The sequence below is a fragment of the Plectrocnemia conspersa genome, unplaced genomic scaffold (genome assembly GCF_051122295.1).
Source record: "Plectrocnemia conspersa isolate PC_06_02 unplaced genomic scaffold, ASM5112229v1 ptg000011l, whole genome shotgun sequence".
NCBI lineage: Eukaryota > Metazoa > Arthropoda > Insecta > Trichoptera > Polycentropodidae > Plectrocnemia > Plectrocnemia conspersa.
This window is the reverse complement of record NW_028277175.1, coordinates 4,022,577-4,037,345: the sequence shown is the minus strand read 5'-3', so window position 1 is coordinate 4,037,345 and position 14,769 is coordinate 4,022,577. Positions and strand designations below refer to the sequence as shown.

Here is a 14,769-nt window from a genome sequence, read left to right as displayed (position 1 = left end):
TGCGGTCTTTTCGCTCATGTATATTAAGTGCTTGTGCAAAATTAATCATATAAATTATAAAATAAATTTCATAAAGTACTATAAATAAGCGGTGCTTCTATGACTGCAGTCTACTGAGTGACGGTTTTATTTTTATATTAATCATGAATTTTAACAATAAAAAAATAATGCAAGTACATTTATCTCTCGATTTACGCGGAACTCATTTTACAAAACTTTTACTTTTACGCGCTAAGTTTTTTTTAATACTCTAAAACAAACATTTAGCTTCACGTACTTACTCCCATTTCTTTCGCTGGATCTACATCTGGAACCTCTCAAACTGCCTTTACAAGTGTCCTAAGCGGTGCTGAAAATTTTGCTTGTTTATTGTATAATTAAAACAAACTATTCGATCGTTTTATTACAAATTTTGTTCTATGCCTCAATTTACGCGTTATTTTCTTAAACGTATCTATTGCGTAAATCAAAGGATGAGTGTATTTAAATATATATATTAATTATATCATGAAATGTACGAAACACGATGACTGACATTGATTTGTATAACATTTTCTATATATTTATTTTAGGATTTTTTGTATATTATATAGGTATAATATATTAAAAATATCTGATTTCTGATATTAATATTATTTTTCTTTTATCTTTTATTTTTAATTTCTTGTGTTTAATAAGTTCTATATTATTTTTTATACATACGTTTTAATTTTCCTATTATTGTATTAGATTGAAAACCCCTTTTTTTAAGCTTCTTTAAATTATCTTTCTTGTTAATAACAATAAAAATATCAAAAGCTGATGATATGCAGTGAATCATATTTTTTACATGAAATATTCGTCCAAAGATGTATTTTTATTTATAAACAGTTTATACATAGATGATACAAAGTAAATAAAAAATATAGCATCAATCTAAAAATAATATTCTAAAGTGTACGAAATACTAAGACCGACTTTGTTGTTTCTTATTTGGTTCTTCTTATCTGCATTTTTTTATCTTATCATAATTATCATCTGATTTTATCTAATATATATGGTTCAAGTATTAGAATCACAGAGAGTCACGATTTGCCATATTGAATAATAATTTTCCGAACAGTTATATTTTATATCAATAATATTATAAAAATAAAAAAAATAAAATAATTAGGTACATTTTTGTGTGTATTTTTTTTATTTTAGGGAACATTTTTAATTTATTTAAAAAAAATTTTAAACGGATTGACAAGTTTTAATTTTAATTTTAAAATTTTAATTTTTAGACTTTTAATTTTTTTGTGTTTTTTAAATAGATTTACGATTTTTTTTAATGTATCGATAATACGAAACAAGCTAATGGATTAAGTTGGCTATCAAACTAAGTCGAGATATTTACAATATCTATTTTGAGAATAGGTTTTTTATAAATATGATTAAAATTACGGTAGTTACCGTGTCATTAAAAAATTGTAGAAAAAAACATTTATTTTAAAATTAAATTTAATTTTAATTTCTATTTTCAAATGTTTTTCAAATTTTTACTTTAAATAGCCACAATTTTGAAACAATATGGCGGAACAAACTGGCCAAGATTTTTTGAAAAAGTTTCTTCTTCGATTCAAATTACATATATAACGACAATCAATTTATAATGTGACACGCGCTTCGCATAACGAAACCGAGCATATTGACGCTTTAGCTCAAACTTCAGCAATGCACATACAAGAACTGCATCTCTGCTCGATCCTCAAGAAAATCATGGAACAACTTCGAGTATAATTTGAAAGTCTTATCGATTTAAAATACTTTGGCAACCGCTGGAAAATACGCTTTGTTAAAAAATTAAAAAATTAAATCAAAAACAGTTGATATCGTATTACCTATATAATATATTATATATAAGTATTACGTCAAAGGATTTATAGTGTAATTTTTGGTTTTGGTTAAATTCTCGTTAAATAAATATTTTTTTTATTTAATCATAGATACGAAATTTTAAACAACCGCAACTATAATGCGATTGGTTAAATAGATACGTTTATAAAATAATAACACAAATATAAATTATGAAATATAGCAGAAGAAAATTTGCTTACTGAAAAATGATACGACATAAATATTGGCCACTCCTTGTGCAATGTTTCTCTTGAGTAAATTCCAAAATGGCACCCCTATCGTATTATACGATAGTTTACATGCGAGAGTAAACAATAATATATTCTACTAAAAAGATTACAAGCAACTGTATAATAGTAGCATTTTATTAAATAATAAGCCAACTTTGATACATAAAAGATTTGATTTGCCCACTTTTAAGCATTACATCATACCTTTTACTCACACATAATATGTATATTAGATCAGGTCACGCGTTATATAAATGAATTGTATTTTTACTGCGTGTAGGTTGACATTACTTAAATATTTTAGTAATTATTAATCATGCTAGTTGTAGGAATCAGTTTTATGCGATAATTTTCTTGAAACAATATTTATCCATTAACACGTGCTGTAGGTATTTTTTTTATATTTTCACATGTCGGTAGAAAACCTTTTTCATTGTCTTTTGTGGCTTTTGGCGAGATAAGATTACTTTTGAATAGTTTATATTTTAAGAAGCTCGACCGCAGAATGTTTTAAAAACCAGCTTATGATTCACGTTAATTTGAAATCCTTGAAAAACAGGACCACGCTTAAAATTCTGCGAAAAACTCAAGGCTACTACATAAAATTGTTTTTACATAAGTATCGTAAACATATGAGCTATTTGGTATTGTAAATTGATTATATATAGTATAGTAAGATATATATAAATTCATTGATACGATTCAATAATACTTATTACTCAATATATGTATATATATTTAATATAACGTACAAGTTACTTAAAAATATTTAATTGCATTTTTATACCAAAATAGATTATGGTACAAAACAGAAGTGAATTTAAGATATCAACGATACTTTTTTTATTATTATTTTATTACAAATCTGATCATCATGACATGACATGTTTCTCCAATGCGTCATGATGGCCGCTATACATACAAACAATAATTATACAATTGAGCAGTAAAAAATACATAAAGAACAGAATGATACACACCTAAAACAAATGAGCACCATCCCAGATATTTTTCTAGCTCCTTATAGATATTGCGGAAAATGTTATTGTGTTTGACAAGCTCATTAAGAAGCTCGTGCAAGAGGAGCGATCTCAAGCGCTGACGTCCCGGTTGCAACGGGTAAGAATAAAGGCCGCGATCGTGACTCTCTAAGGCATTCTAAAGCTCGCAGCAGAAATCGCTGAGCCTTTAGCGGATTGTTGACACCGCCTTCCTGTGATATTTCAGAATAAGCGAAATATTCATCAGAGCGATAATTTATATAAGATTACTCTTAAAGTTCCATGCAATCCTAATTCAAGGTCATTCATAATTTAAAGATTAGAGTGTATTAATTTTTATTTTTAAGTAATATATTGTCGATATGTGCTATAAATAGTAAAAAAGTGGAGAAAAAATAGTAATGGATGGTTAAAAAGAGGAAAATAATAACATAACTTTTGGATTGTATATTAAATTACCCAATTTAATAAAGCATAAATATATTTTCAAAATAATGAAATAACATTATTATTAATATTAAAATATTTAAAATGGTATTAAATACCTGTTCGAATTAAGTTTGTAATAAAATGTAATTAAATGTTGTTCTGATTTATTTGGAACATGGTCAGTAAAACTATGGTTATGACTCAGAAGCTTGAACCAAACCGAGTGCACGCTAGGCTCTTAGGCCGGTTTCACACGTGCCAGATGGATTCACCCGGCGCCGTGTGGTGGGTATGGTGTTGTATATGTATCAGACGTGCCGAACGAATTCATCCGGCGCCGGCCCGACGCTGCCCATACACACCACCCCCACTACACGGTGCCAGGCAAATCCATCCGGCATGTGTGAAACCGGCCTTATTCTTATACCGCTAGCGGCTGTGCAGATCGGACGCGAGCATGAACCTACTTACTATAAATTATGTAGAATAGACAAAATATATAATTTAAGCAGTAAAACAAAACCAAGTGCTTCGTTGGTCCTAAAAAACACTGTTAAGAAGCGAGGTAAAGGTAGTAAGATAATAAGATAATAAGACAAAGCTTTAGAGGCTAAATACAACATATCAATGGTGCTAGATCTTCTGCGAAATGTAATCAAATTATCACTATTTTTTTTTAATTTCCTATATTTTTTTCGCTCAAAGGGAAATGAAAAATTATAATTATATTTTGAATCAAAATATAATAAAAATTATATTTTGTTTCCTTAAAATAAAAATAAACATTCACTAGTAATTTTTTGCTTCATTAAAAAAAACGACATTTATTTCGAGATTATCCAATATATTTACTTTTCTTATAATAATTTTAGTTTAATTTTAATTTTAACTATAGTATGAATATATTTATAGATAATTGTATATGTTTGCATCTGTTGTAAAAGCCTATTAAAATAAATTAAATAAATAAATATATAGATTTAGTTTCTTATGTAAATAATAAACAAATATCATCGAACTTTTATATATAATATCAATGGTTAAGAAAAACATTTTTCTTACTAGTGTAATTGAAATTGTTTATTATTACTATAATTGTCGATCATTTATATATAATATTCTAAATAGTCGCATAATGTATTAAAAATCAAAATTTCTAATAATAATAAATTACCATTAATGGTTTCTTTCTGCCTGCGGCTCTTTGCCATGTTTATTGACTCCAGATTAGTAATTCTGTCAAATACTTGGATCAGATCTTGGATTGGCTCAATAGTTTTATATGTAGAATTAAGTAGTGGTGCTATGATGAAACTTCACAGACAAATTTGCACTAGATTTCTTCAAACAGCATTCTGCAACGGAAAAAAACTAGGTAAGATCCTTATTAAAACACGCTAACTTTAATTTAAAGATATGTCTAGACTAAATGTAATATATTATCACCGATAGTTCATAATTCATTCTATTATTTTCGTCATTCTTTTAGTTAGATGATAATTTCTAAAATGGTTTATCATGTGTTCCAGTCGAGCGAAACCTTTGTTGCATATCAAACACGCAAAAGGAACTTCTCCAGAGTGGTTCAGAATATGTCTCTTCAAGTCGATGCTGATTTTGAACTGCATGTTGCAAATTTTGCACATGTATTTCATTTCTTCGCTGTGCTTCGTCACACAGTGAGTATTATATTGTTCAATCCGCGAAAAGCATTTTACGCAGATGTTGCATTTATATGGCTTATTTTTCGGGTGTCGCGATTTGTTGTGTCTCTTCAGATATCTCAGATCTTTAAAGCACTTCTTGCAATCCAAGCACTTGTGCGTTGCATTCTCGAAACCAGATAGAGAGCTGTGCGAATCGCTACTCTCTTGATCTCGCTCAGAATCAGATTCAGAAGAACTAAACGGCTCTATAGTGAAATTAGTCATTGGTACACCTCGTTCATTTACAAAAGGATTCTTTGGTGGAAATTTAGACACGCCTTTTTTCTCAGAAATATACATTGCAGATAATATATCTATATCTATAACATTCATGTAATCTTCGTTTAGTTGCTTAATTTTCATAGAAAGAATTCTTTCAAAATCAGGATCAGAAGGTCGAACGTTATCATTTGATTGGTTCAGATTTTGAAGCATCTGAGGATTTTGTGATGGATAACTAGACATGCTTTTTTCTTCAGGTACATGAACGTCAGAAGATACATCAACGGCGTTTGTGTCTACTTGTTTATCGCTTGTTAGATTCGTTGTCAAATTTGAAACCACATAAGAATTCACTGGAGAAAAACTGAGCAAGCTTCTTCTCTCAGAATCTACTTCATTTTTAACGCTTGATTGGTTACTTGTGAGATTTTGATACATGCAAGGATTACTAGGTGAACTTCTTTCCTCGGAATCAACATCATAAAATCGATTTATATCGTCTGATTGGTTATTTGTCAAACATTGAGTCGCATGATAGTTTTGTGAAGGATTACTAGACAAACTTCTTCTCTCGAAATCAGCTTCATACGGTCGATATAAAACTCTTAATTTGTTATTTGTCAAACTTTGATTAATTTGATTGTTTTGCGAAAGATTATTAGGCAAACTTTTTCGACCGGAGGCAACTTCATTTTTAACACTTGATTGGTTATTTGTTAAACTTTGAATCGCGTGATTGTTTTGTGAAGGATTACTAGGCAAACTTCTTCTATCTGTATCAGCTATATAAGGTCGATATATAATGCTTGATTGGATATTTGTCAAACTTTGAATCCCGTGAATATTTTGTGGCAGATTAGTAGACACACTTTTTCTCCCAGAATCAACTTTATAAGTTTCCATTATAACGGTTGGTTGATTGTTCGTTAAATTTTGATTTACGTTATGGTTTTGCGCACTTATTCTTTCGTGAAGATTTTCTGAAGATCGATTTATAAAGCTTGATTGCTTATTTGTCAAATTTTGAGTTACATGAGGATTTTGCGGATTCAAAGATTCTTCACTAGGTTGGACATTATAAAAATTCGCTGCATTGCAATTAGACTTAAAATTATCTTGATTATATGTTGAAACAGAAACAGGCAAAAATTCTTCGCGTTTTTCATGTACATTTTGTTGGATTAATGAAAAATTTGGAGGCACGTTTTCCCCGTGTTTCTTAGATTTTGCAGGTTCTTCTTTTGAATGCACGTAAGAACTAGCCGCTTTAGCAGCTCTGTTACAAGGTCCTAACGGATTTCTGCGTAGCACTGAAGGATTTTTTGCTTCTTTTGAGCCGATCGAATTTTCTGTATCTATCAAATCAGGATCCCTATAGTGTTCGCTGATGGGAAGATCTGCTGGATCTGGTCTGCCAGAAGACACAACATTATTTTTGTGCGTATGGGACTTAAAGTGCTGCGCCAAAGTGGTCTTTAAATAATACTGTCTGCATACAGAGCAGTAGTACGTTTTGCGCCTTTTCAGAGGCACTTCTTCACGAAAAGTCGACGGACACTGTTGCTGTTTCTCATTGCGCTTCGTCTGATATACTTCTTTCGCAATCAGCTGATTTTGAGTCCTCTCTCCGGCTGTTATGGGCTCTGCGTGCTGTTGAAGTTGATAAGGATGATATAACCTCTGACCTCGATGCGGCTGATGATGCTGGTAGAAGCTCTGCTCTTGATCCGGACAATATAAATTCTGCATCTGATATGGCTGATGGATGTTTTGATTCTGAAGTAAATTCTCAGGATGATGTGCATACAATTTCTGCTCCTGATGATGATGTACTTGTTTCTGCTGATATAGATGCTCTTCATGTTGCACATGTAATATTTGTTCCTCTGGCGGTTGAATCACTTGTTGTTCATGACGCAACGCATGCTTTATGTAAGCATCTAGTTTTTTATGCATCTCTTGAGCCCGTTGCAGCATTTCTTGCTGCTGAAGTATTTGCCAATTTTGATTTATCTCATGCTGCTGATCATAATATTGGGTTTGATCTAAATCTTGCATCATCTGTTGGTCCTGATGCAACTCTTGGTGCTGATCTTGTTCCTGATTCGTACACCTTTCCTCACCATACTTCGACATGAGTATAGTCATCATATACGTATGATGTAATTTACGCAAATCATGCTCGTTCATATTATTCAATTTATGAAAAAGTTGTCTTTTATTCAAATCCCGCAATCCAAACATACTCTGTACTAAACCTAAATATAACATCAGATCATCTTCGTGCGTTTCCAAAACAGGCTCTACTGTTCTATCATTCTGACTAGCTTTTACGATATTGGAAATGTCTATATTTGGTGTAGGATGTACACTATTTAAATCCATGCACATCAAGTCTTCAGCCTCTTCTTGAGTTGGTTCGGTTACTGACTGTTGGTATTGCTCTGATGACTCTTCCTGGTGTACGTGAAAATAATATCCCTCAATAGAATCATCCTTCAGTCCATAGCAACGATCCCAATCTTCTTGGCGATGCAACTCCTGTTCATCACTGTACTTCTGCTGCCAATATTGTTGCTTCTGCATAAACTTGTCTTCGACTAAATCGTATTCTTGCTGAGGATCATCAGGCGTTGCGCTGCTCATTGGACTCGTATCGATCACGAGGGGCGGCGTCCCAGACGAACAGCTGTACTGGTCTTCAAATAATGGGTCAGTCATGTTGTTGTTACAACAAATTTAACGTTCAAGAGAAGACTTCTCTATAATTTGCAACCCACATGCAGGTACGCGGTTGAAGTTGTAAATCGCGCGAAAGTCTTTAAAATATCTCCTGTCGCCCGTTTGTAATTTTGAAGACTAATTAGAATTATGTTGCCAGTGTAATCTGAGTTTCAGCTACAAGTAGGGACACTATTCGTCTATAAATGGTTTTAAAAATAAAATAAAAATAATTGTCATATTGCATTTCTTTAATAAAACATATAAATAAATTTATTAATTAAATCGTTTTAATAAAAAAGAGCATACACATATGACAAAAACAATTAATTATATACAAGATAATAAGAAAAAATACTTAGCAAAGTTGTAAACCATTAATAATTTTATCAATGTTAATAAAAATATTTTATTTTATCGTAAGATGACCATAGAATATTATTTAATATATTAAAAGAATAATTAGTACTTAAGATTAAAAACGAGTCGTCGAGTTGCAAAACCGTAAATAGTAGTTTTTTTATTATAATATTTACACTGTTTTTTTTTTTTATTATTTTTGAACTATTTAACCCTTTGAGTAGTAAGTTAATTTTACGTATTTTCCCCAAATTATTTCTGTTATTTTTTTATATTATTTTATATTGCATTTATACTAAATTATAAAAAAAAATCGGTGATTCTCAACGTTTACTTACTTTGATTTATCTCACTACTTTTTTGTATTAATATGATTTAATAATTTAAATAAACACTTTTCTATTATTGAATTTCGATTATTTATTTTAAATATTTTTGGTAAAATTAATATAAAACATTTTTTGGTATGTTCATTTACTTCGTACTTTATAATTTATTAATATTATTATTTATCAAAATCATTTACATTAAATCAAATTCAAAAAAATATTATATAATTTTCGTGACTTCGCAACCAGTTAGGTACAGATAGAGTTTTATTAGATTATATTTATATATGTCGCGACAGACTATTTTGGCCGAGTTCGTTATTTTCCGAGTGGTGATCGAAAAGCTGGCGGAAGGATGATGTCATTGGACGATCCTCAGAATTCTGATTGGTGTGGCAGTGATAGTATATTATCCGAGCGGTGGTGGAGAATACTGGTGCTACGCTTAATAACCAATGGTTATGAACTATTTTCTGCGTTTGACCCTAACAGCTACGAAAGTGGCCAACAACATTTTTCTATATAAATTCAAAACATTAAACAAGGACGTTATTTCAATTTTCCTGAGGGGGGGGGGGAATGATCAGCCATTGGTCGTTTTTATAATATTTCGATTTCATGCATTTTTATGGCCATATTCAAAGGTGCTCTGCTTCCTCTCCAAATTACGTTTCTGATTAGAATCCGTATCAAAAGCAATAAAATCATGCCATCGCCGTCGCAGTGTAAACGCTCGGTTATCTAGCGTTTATATTAAGACTTTTTGTAACAATATTACGACTTACAAAAAGTGAGAATCGAATGCAGCATATAACTATAATATAAGCACAAAAAATAATTATTCATTCTTAGAAGTCAAAAGCAATAAAATCGCGTCGACACCGTTGTAATGCTGTAAATCAGAAACTGTTTTAGTTTCTGGTTTAAAATCATCTTTTTCGGGAAGAAATAGGGGGCAAAAGTTGGCCAGTTCAATTTTTTATTATTATTTTGATTTTATTAAAATGCATAGTATTTCATTAAATAGCCTGCATTTCTTGAGCAATTCAAGGGGGGGAGGGCAAATGCCTTTATTTGCTCTTACCCAAATGACGTTCCTGCACTTCAATTATTTATGTATGGTGAATAATCTTGTTGCCAATTTATACAATCCTCCTTTTAAGTAGATTAGTTGCAGATAGTTATTCATGTAGTGTTCACTGTTCTGACCAACACTCGCTCGCACCTAATCTGGTGGAAGTTAAAACGTATATATATATATAGCAAAACGTCGTTGACCGCCTTCGTAGCCGTTAGAGCCATACGCAGCGGAGAGTTGATAACCATTGGTTTCTGAGCGTGGCGCCGACATTCTTACCAAGTAGTTCGTTTATATATATATGTATAATAAAGTTCAGTTTTGCAATATATTTTATTTAGCATTTTTATTGGTAAGATGAATTATTCCTGTTTAATTTAAATATTATTGTTTATGGTCAATTTTGTTTGTGTTAAGACTAGCCATTTTTAAATTTTCATACTGGCGTGACATACATTTTGATCCGGTCGGCCCGCGTTTGATGCGGGTCTTGAAAAATCGCCAGTTTTAATCAGTAAGTAGTTAATATAAGCTTTTTCACAAATAAAATATAAAATCAAGCGTCTATGTATGGTTTTCAATTTCGTTTAATATGCAGAAAAGCTTTTAAAGTAAGTTTTCATCATTTAAAAAGTGACGCCATGACGCCATTTTATTCGATTTTTTCATTGTTGAATAATTAACCAAAGAAGTGATTTAATCTGATTTTTCTTTCTTTTGTAATAATTAATCACAGGTCACGATCAGACATTGTATTTTTTTAACCAGTTTTCGTAAATAAATTTATCTTTTAAAAAAAATATTTTCAGATAACAATGTTTTACCATCACGTTTCCCTGACGAAGGGTGGACCCTTTTATGTCTGTTGGGTGGCAAGCTGTTGGCCGGAGAGATTTTCTAAATTATCGAAACGTCGCATTTTAGACACAAATCTCATTCATGTATGGTGAGTACATCAAAAATAAACAATTGTATGTTCAATTCTATAATAATAACAACTATTTTATTACACAGTGACAACTTACGGCTTATAATGATAACGGAATCGCAAACACCATGCGAAAAGTACTCGCTTAGATTATCTTGCCATATTATAAACGGTCTTGTAAAATTGTACCGAAAGAAGGTTACCATGTTAATAGGTAGACTTTTATATTTGCTCAGTGATTTTATTATTGTTTATTGATTATGTTTATTATTTAGGTGATATACTTCACTTCAACGAAAGTGTTACGAAACAAGTAGCAGTCATGCAAAAAGGCCCAGAGTGTGTAATACGTTTAATTATGCTTTTATTTTTGTTTATTTAACATTATTTTTATCTACTCAGTGTCCAAAAGAAAAATAAAAAACGCCCAGTTCCTGAAGATCCCGAAAGAGTAATCGATCAGAATTGCGTGATAAATATATCCGAGATAACGATTCAAGAACCGAACATAAAAATCAACACTTTAATAGATGTAAGAAATTTGTAATTATCCATTTATTTGTTAACGTTATGTTTTAATAAAACTTATAGGACGGTTTTGGTGAACTTCCTCAACTAGAGCAAATGCAAAATGCTTTCGGTGAAATTTCTGAATATGGAATGGATTTAAGCGTAGCGCCTGCGATGGATGTCAATTTTTTTCCATCGACTACTATGGAAATTAATGCTGCATTACCCGTTAACGATTTGCAGCTTACAGTTCCGAAGGGTTAGTAATATGCTTAGATTTATTGCCTCTGAATATCCATTATCATTTACCGTTCATGTTTAATTTTCTTTATTGTTCCAATCCAAAATACCTGTAACTTTTTTTTTAGATGCCCATTTACCTGAAATCCTCGTTACTTCTGATATTGAAAAGTCAGTTTCTCCTCTTTTATTGTATTTTAGTAGTAGCTTATGATAAATTAAAATATTTTTCGTTATTTGAATAAATTTATAGTCCGCCAGTACCTGACATTGCCGTTGCTAAAAAAGTTAAGAAGCGTATTACAGTTAAAAGACAGCAAGTTGTAGAGGTAAGATTTATATATTAAATATATTTTTTATTAAATTTTATTTTGTGTAATGTAACGTAACAATTATTTTATCATATACTTGAACAATATTGACAATAAATTTAGACTTTTAATTGCACATGACGAATATTATAATATTATGTAAAACTTTTTCAGGCAATAATCTTAGAGGAATTTGTCCCAAATCCTAAAAGAATCAGAAGAGCAAAAAAGAAAATATTAAGAGATGCAGTTATGCAAATTTCAGAAACTGAGATGAAATTAAATAACAACGAGTATGTTGGTCTTAGATGCAGAGTAAGTTTTTAAATACTGTTTTTATTAGTAGTTTCTATTATTTAATCAATATTAAAAACTATCGTTTTTATATACAGGCGCCTGCAGAATCTGTACATCAAATACCATCATTTTCTGATGTTGAAACTCTTTTTGAAAATCCGAGCGTAATTCTGCACGTACAGAATGCTAAAAATTTTTCATCAAAGTTGAAGCATGCGTTTAAAAGAAACAGGATCACTCGTCCGGAAACATTGCCTTTCCAAAAACTAAAACAATCAAAGTCTCAAGATGAAACTGTAAACGAAAATGTGTGTTTATATGATAATATATTATTCAATCTTTATTGATGAATTGATCAACGTTTACACTGGCTTTTCAGATGATGAGAGCTGCGCACGTTAGCGATGCGTTTAAAGCTGGCTTTACACCGAAAAATATCGCCATGGGACGTATGAAATGCTCAATGAATAAAACTACTGAACCACAAATGTTGATTCCTACTCTCCAAATGACCGGCGAAGAAACTAGCTTAAACCTTATCGAACCTGTTCAGTTCAACTTAAACATCATGAAGATTGACTCAAAAAGAGTTCATAATATACAGGAAGAACCGTGCTCTGTGACGATGTCCACATCAAAAGCTATCGAAATCAACGGAAATCACCGATTTGTCGCTAACGCCACAATCAATGCCTCAGAAATTATTATCGGTAACATTATACCACCTTCGGTCGATGCATCTTTAAATATGTCTATTGAAGAGTTTGACGATGCTAGCTTTGACCGCACCGCCGTAATGGTTAGATCACCGAGTCCGACTGAGAGTGTTATAGAAGTCAAGAGAATTCTTAAGTATAACTATTAACTTATGCTTTAAATGTATCTTATATATGCGTATATTATATAGTAAATGTTTTAACTATAGTGAAGATTGGGAGGTGAAAGGAGTTTTTAAAAAGATTCTTGCTGCTAAGAACGCCGGAATCGAACCGGTTACAATTGAAACATTGGTTTCGTACGATCAAAAAACGTACAGTAATAATGCGCCGTCACAAAGAATGATGGCAGCAAAGGCGTTCGCTTCTCTTTTGAGTTAATATTTTTTAAAGTAAAAATTAGCATCAAGTAATAGAATTGATTGATTTTTAATTTGTTTTTAGGATTGAAAAAGCACGGATTTGTTGACATTGTGAAGAAACCTAATTCATGTGAAATAATGGATATTAAATTTTCACAAAAATGCAGTTCCAATATTGATATGGAATAATAGTTAAAAACAGTATAAATTAATTGTTTTACAATATATTCACTTGAGAATATTGTCGTCCACGTATGTTATTATTTTTGAGTAAAAGAAAAAAGTATTGGAATATATGTATACCAGGGGTGGTATACATATATTCCAATACTTTTTATATATATAAATACTCTCCAATTCGACAAGAGTGAATGAGTGATAAGGGCATGCAGACCGCATGCTTTTATCTCTTATCTATAAGGAAGACAATACTGATTAAAATTAAGTCAAAAATATTTTATTTGCAGTTTTTCCATTTATGGTTTTAAATTTTATGTTTACTTTAAAGTAAAATATTTATTTATTAATTATATATAAGTTGATTTTTTTCTGTTCATTTTTAACTTGCATTAGTGAGTTTTTTTGTTCGGTTATTTTAAAAGAATATAGACAATTGTTATTGATTTTATTTTTATGTGACTAGCTATGACTGTTTTTATTTATTTTAAATAGTTGTAATCTGTTTCCACAAAAAACATTTTGTAATTTTAAGAAATAAATTCACATTTGAATGAAAAAGTCCTGTGTCATACTAAAATAATATTTATGAATGAACTTTTAATACTTGATAACCCAGTTATTTGATATTATTGCCATTAAAATGGACTTTATATTCAACATATTATATATAAAAGAGTATACCATTAAAAAAGGCTCGTATTTTTCGGGTTAGAATTTTAAATAAAAATGTCAATATAAGCGACCATAATAAATATTAAACGCTTAGAATTTAAATTGGATGGAACGAATAAAATATACAAGCTGCTCGAATAGGGGTACAGCTGGACCCCAAAGTCTTGTTCCAAACTAACGTAATTTTTGACTGACGACGAAGCCTTGTATTAATATATGAATTTGTAAAATTTTCTAATTAAATTTGGCTCATATTTTTCGGTTCAGAATATTAATACGATTGTGATTAGAATTTATATTAACATAATATAAGCGGCCAAAATTAATATTAGATGGACAGATTTCTATTAAATGATATGAATTTAAATTGGACTGTAAGAACTTATATTAAATGGCAAGAATAATTTTTTTCAGTCAGTATTTATGCACTATCACAGTTCATTAATCAGTAATTATAAAGAATAGCCAGTATTTATATTATAGCATCTATACCTCAAGGTCAGTTTTATGTTGTCAGATGGTCAGCTTAATAATACACAAGTCATTATCAAAGTTTTAGGGTCAATTTGTTAGGTTGTGCTTGGCTGTGGTCATCCGGC

The 14,769-nt window shown here is 30.7% G+C and overlaps 1 protein-coding gene across 1 annotated transcript; it reads left to right on the top strand.

Moving 5' to 3' along the window:
• Positions 1-11,086: 11,086 nt before the first annotated feature.
• On the top strand, positions 11,087-13,624 carry LOC148229153 (uncharacterized). The gene is made up of 11 exons (XM_088196815.1): positions 11,087-11,096; positions 11,158-11,221; positions 11,285-11,414; positions 11,474-11,651; positions 11,761-11,803; positions 11,886-11,961; positions 12,118-12,258; positions 12,336-12,548; positions 12,620-13,092; positions 13,166-13,332; positions 13,401-13,624. The coding sequence occupies exons 1-11, from the start codon at positions 11,087-11,089 to the stop codon at positions 13,505-13,507; spliced, it is 1,602 nt and encodes a 533-aa protein (XP_088052941.1). The 3' UTR covers positions 13,508-13,624.
• The last annotated feature ends 1,145 nt before the right edge of the window (positions 13,625-14,769 follow it).